The 5126-nt window shown below is 33.7% G+C and overlaps 1 protein-coding gene across 1 annotated transcript in view; it reads left to right on the top strand.

The window, feature by feature from the left end:
* LOC112512165 (sodium/hydrogen exchanger 4-like) overlaps positions 1–2601 on the top strand; it is a 9106-nt gene extending 6505 nt beyond the window's left edge. Inside the window, exons 7-9 of the mRNA XM_025118027.1 lie at positions 695–740; positions 1388–1471; positions 2062–2601. Coding sequence (XP_024973795.1) covers positions 695–740; positions 1388–1471; positions 2062–2397 — 466 coding nt within the window. The 3' untranslated portion in view covers positions 2398–2601. The remainder of the gene's footprint in view (positions 1–694; positions 741–1387; positions 1472–2061) is intronic.
* Positions 2602–5126: the final 2525 nt, after the last annotated feature.

Here is a 5126-nt window from a genome sequence, read left to right as displayed (position 1 = left end):
GATTACCATTTTTTTCTGGGAAAACTAGATCCAGTTGTTTTTTTCTACCTTGAGAACACTTTCAGAAACGTAAATCTTGAAAACTTCTTTTTGGACTTTGCTCACACCTAGACTCACGGCTTCAAAACGCGTCTGTTAGAGGAGGTATCAAATCCCTTATAAGGTAACCTTAGCTCCCCTCCCCAACCGATGTGGGATCTTTTTTTTTTAAGTATATAATATATTTTATATACGGCAAATGCTACAAATAAACTTGCACACCCTCCTCAATGGAGGCTAGATTAACACAAATTGTTCCAGAATGTCGAGAGGGGGGCTATATGGGTACTGATTGTCCCAGAATGTCAAGTCCCTAGAGTGGTAAACCCTGGGCCTTCATACCATGTGAGAATATGTGGAACCTCATCAGATTACTCTTCAAAAGCGATCTTGAGGAGAGAARGGAGGTTCCAACATATACAGAGGAGAAATGGTCCAAGTTTAGCCGATGTGGGACTCTAACATRTACTTCTTGCTTGCAAGTTTATTTCAGAATAAGCATGTTGGAAGCTTCCATCTTTTATCATAATAATGTTAGTTTTTTATTCTACTTGGGTGCCAAATGCCAATGGGTATTATCAAGTAAGGAGGAGGACATCCTTGCAGAATACATAGCCGGGTAACTACATTTTATGTTGAATTCTTGTGGTCTTAGGGGGTGCACGAAGGAATCGTCCAAAGGTTCCCACAAGACATTTAAGGTATGCAGGAGGAATCAATATCTCGACATAAGCCAAGAAGCAGATCTTGTGCCACTCCCTTTAAGAAGAGAGATCTATTCTACTTCTTTATTCTTTCTTTTCTTCCCTTTCCCTATCCCTTCAAAGTCCGGTTGGGCACCTTTTCCCTTACTAGTAAGGGGCTGCTAGTTGTAGCCCGAATAGTTAGAGATGCTGCAAGCAAAGATCAACCTCCTTCTGATCTTGGACGCAGTACATTGGAATCCTGAAGCACCACCACGAACACCCTACTATCAATCAATCTGTCATACAAAGGCCTAACTCGTTATATTACTACTACACCGAAGTCTCGTACGGTGAGGCAGGCAACTCCTAGCTGAGGGTGAGGTACCAAAGGTTTGAAGAAGGATAATGAGTGAAGATCTGCCCCACTTCGTGAGGCCCAAAGGGCTGGACAGTCGAAAGCTGCTATTTTACCTTTGTTTTTTTTTAACTTAATAAGCTTAATGGACGGTTAGCTTAATTAGTGAAGTTGYATTAAGGTGTTTGATTTTAACTTGATACTAATAGATTGACTTAACATGTTAAGTTAGCTCATCCCATCTTAATGCATCAAGTTAGCATTTTTTTTCCCTAAAATTATGGTTGATAACTTGATACATATGCAGTTTGCAGGGTCTGAGGAAGCCATGCAGCCAGCAAATGCATTATTGATCACCAGCACCATCATTGTTGTTCTTTTCAGTACCATSGTAATTATCTCAAACCCTCTGTTAATTGTTTTTCCATCCTCCCTCCATCTGAATCATCAATTTAATCATTTATCCATTTACAAAAAATATGGGAAGTCTGTGGAAATTAGAATTGGAGCAAAAATATGTTGAAATTATAAGCTTGAGGGGCGGAGCCAGAGTTTATATTCAATGGTCTAGAGGGTTGAGGGTGTGCCAGATTTAGATTAGATTGCATGAGGGGGAGTGAGGGGACACCATCTCCTCCCTTTGAGGGGGACCTCACATAGGGACGGACCTACAGGGGTGCCAAAGGTGGCACGTGTCACCGTACTATTTTTTTGTCGAAGGGTAAAAAAATTTAGGTTCGTGAAAGGTGCAACCGTATTAATTTGTTGTGTGCCATCGTATGTATTTTGAAACTACAATGTGAACAAGTTTTATTTGGTAGAGTTGGTTTGCAAGGTTTTTATTCCACCCTAGACCRGGTAAGAAACACTTACATTTTGATGACCAAAAATGTTTCCCAACAAGGTGAGGGTTACCGGTAAAAAATTGGTAAAAGGCTCCTTAATCGATTAACGTTGACCCAATTTATGTTTCATGTGTAGGTGTTCGGATTGTTGACTAAGCCAATCGTAAAGTTGTTGATGCCGCAATCATCAAGCGTCGACCACTCGCAACCGTCGAGTCCGACGACATCGATCATGATGCCACTTTTAGGGCATAGCATACATGTTCTAGAAACTGAAATCAGAGATGATGATGATGATGATGATGAAGAAAATGTACCAATTACGACCAGTCTACACATCCTATTTAACAACCCTACAAACACCATTCATCATTACTGGAGAAAGTTCGATGATGCATTCATGCGTCCACTTTTTGGTGGAAGAGGATTTATTTCTTATGTTACTGGCACCCGTGATGTAACATTAATTTAACAATCATTTTATGACACATCATCATCATCCGGTTATTTTTTTTTACTGATTAATTTTAATATTTTCTTTGATAATTGGTGGAATAAGTTATGTATCTTATAATGACCGGTGAGACGGAGTTGAGACATGAAAATAGGGAATCGTGATTTTTTCTGTTTCTTGTACATAGTAGGGGGAATCTTGTTGAATTCAGTCACACGTAGAATCGGATTTTATTGTTGTTTTCGTCTTTTTTATGCTTTTGGCAATTGAAAATAGGGAATATATGGGCACGATGTCGTTAACATATTTCACATTGTAAACTATATACATATGAAATAAACTTACAAACACATTCTAGAACAAATATGTATTAATCAATACATTAAATACTATATTTAAAAGGGAAAATCTTATGAAACAAAACCTTAAGGTAGAAGTTCTTACAAAGCTCATAACTTTGGAGCTTTCAAATGAATAAACCCATATATATGTAACTTTTACAAATTGACGGCAAACGGGTTCATATGTGAACCCCATGCGATTCACCTATGAACTTACTATATGTTCATATGTGAATTGGTTAATTAGTTCATATGTGAATCATACAGTTTCTTATGTAAATCAATTAAAATAGTTCACATATGAACTCGTTTGTCATCTATTTGTAAAAGTTACAAAACTATTTTCTTTACTTTCACATAATCGTAATTATTGACCAGTCAAATTCAATCTTAACCATATGAAGTGTTAGAAACACTTCTTTACTTCTCAAATATTTATCAYTTCTTAAAATTATATATATAAACATGACACATGTTGAAGTAGACTTCCAATCTGGATCGGAAGATRCAATAAAATCCCACACAACMACCCCATTTTTCTTATCATTCGCACGTGCTATTTTTCTATGTACGCAATATTTAATTATTCAAAGACATAAAAGATATGTAAGTTTAAGAGTTATATTTTAGAGTAAGATGTAAATTTGGTCTCTTGTGGTTTCTTGAAAATAATATATTTTTATTTTTACAGTTTCAAAATTACAAGATGGTAATCGTGGTTTTTAAAAGCGTTCAAATCCGGTCACTCACTTTAAAGGACGTTAAAGAATTCCGTTAAATAAGAGGCATTTTGTTCATTTATTGATTTCCTTTTGTTATTTACTCAATCAAAATCGATTTTATAATCTTGGTCTATATGGTTTTTGATTGRGTAAAAAACAAAAATRTCCTTTATTTAATTGAATTTTTAATGACCTTTARAGAGAAGGATCAAAAAGACATTTACAAACCACGATGATTGTTTTGTAATTTTGAAACCGGAAGAATGAAAAGTGTTATTATTTGACRAACCATATGGACGAAATTTATATTTTATTATTAATAATAGTTTTAGCAAATAAATTATCAAATCAAAAGTTAAACACTAACCTTGTTGAACTGTTTTATAAATAACCTTGAGAACAAATTTGGAATTTGATGTTAATTAATATATGATTTTTTTGGGATTAATCTAGATATCCAATCCGTTATGTGAGCGGACTAATTCCAGGGCGACCACCTACTTTTGTGGGTGGTCCGGAGTTACCATATTTGAACATCCGTGGTCACAAGAAGATTTTTATTTCTCCTTGGATTTGAACATGTGACCTGCAGACACTCTTGACCTTTGAAGCYCAAGCTCAAAGCAATCAAGCACCACCCTTGTGGTTTAATATATGATTTTTAGTGTCATGTTTAATGGTCTATAACTAATCTTTGTTTATAATCATGTAGAAATAACATTTTCAATAGTCTTTTATAATATTGGAGATTTTAAAACARGAATATTTACAGAATCCTGGCATTAGATTTCATTTTTGAATTCATCTSAATGGTATTCAAAATTTATACAATAATAAAATCACAATTTCATCCGACTTCTTTGTTTTTAATTATTTGCTTTTATYYTTATAAAGATTYAACAAATTAATGCATGTAAAAGTGATTGAAGGTGTGTGAAAGTTCATAGTACTGAGCAAAGGTGRGATGAAAATGAAAGTAGATGAAGTCTTTATGCCCGTTCTTTATGAAACATCAAATAAAGGTAGATGAAAACCTTTGTTTTTCTAAACCATAAAAAAATCAATTTATGTAAAGACTCAAAAGTATTATAGTTATACACACGGGGTTTCAAACGAGAACATCTCTATTTTACGAAAATGTGAGAACACTTTTGGGCCTTCAAATTAATTAACCCATTAATATGTCTTAAATCTTGTTGAAATCATCTAAGTTTCTTATTCCGATACCTACGTTTGTCGATAATGATGTGAACTTGTTGTTGATATATCAAAAAAAAAATTATGATGTGATTTTGATGTATAAATTGAAAAGCAGTGATGACCACGTTCATAATTATGAGCTATGTCTGTTCAGTATGTGATTTGCAGTTTTTGTTCCATTTTACCCTTACATGCTTTTGATATTCTTACAAAAATAAAGATTTATTTAATATTTTATGGTTACCTTAATTTTTTTTTTAAAACATAAGAATGGGAATTGTTTGTTGAATTAGTGTTTGATGCCAATAATTTGTGGGATCCTGAATTGTACTTCAAATTGATCCTCCATATGGACCTGATTTTTTTAATGCTCACAATAATTTTTCCAAATCAAATAAATATATTATATAATTTATCATTTATTTAAATTAAATTATTTTAAATTTAAGATATGTTTTGATGAAAATAAAATAAATCAATCTTG

The sequence above is a fragment of the Cynara cardunculus genome, assembly GCF_001531365.2.
Source record: "Cynara cardunculus var. scolymus isolate 2C chromosome LG 5, CcrdV1, whole genome shotgun sequence".
Classification (NCBI taxonomy): domain Eukaryota; kingdom Viridiplantae; phylum Streptophyta; class Magnoliopsida; order Asterales; family Asteraceae; genus Cynara; species Cynara cardunculus.
Note: the sequence above shows the minus strand (reverse complement) of the source record. Positions and strands in the feature narration are given on the sequence as shown.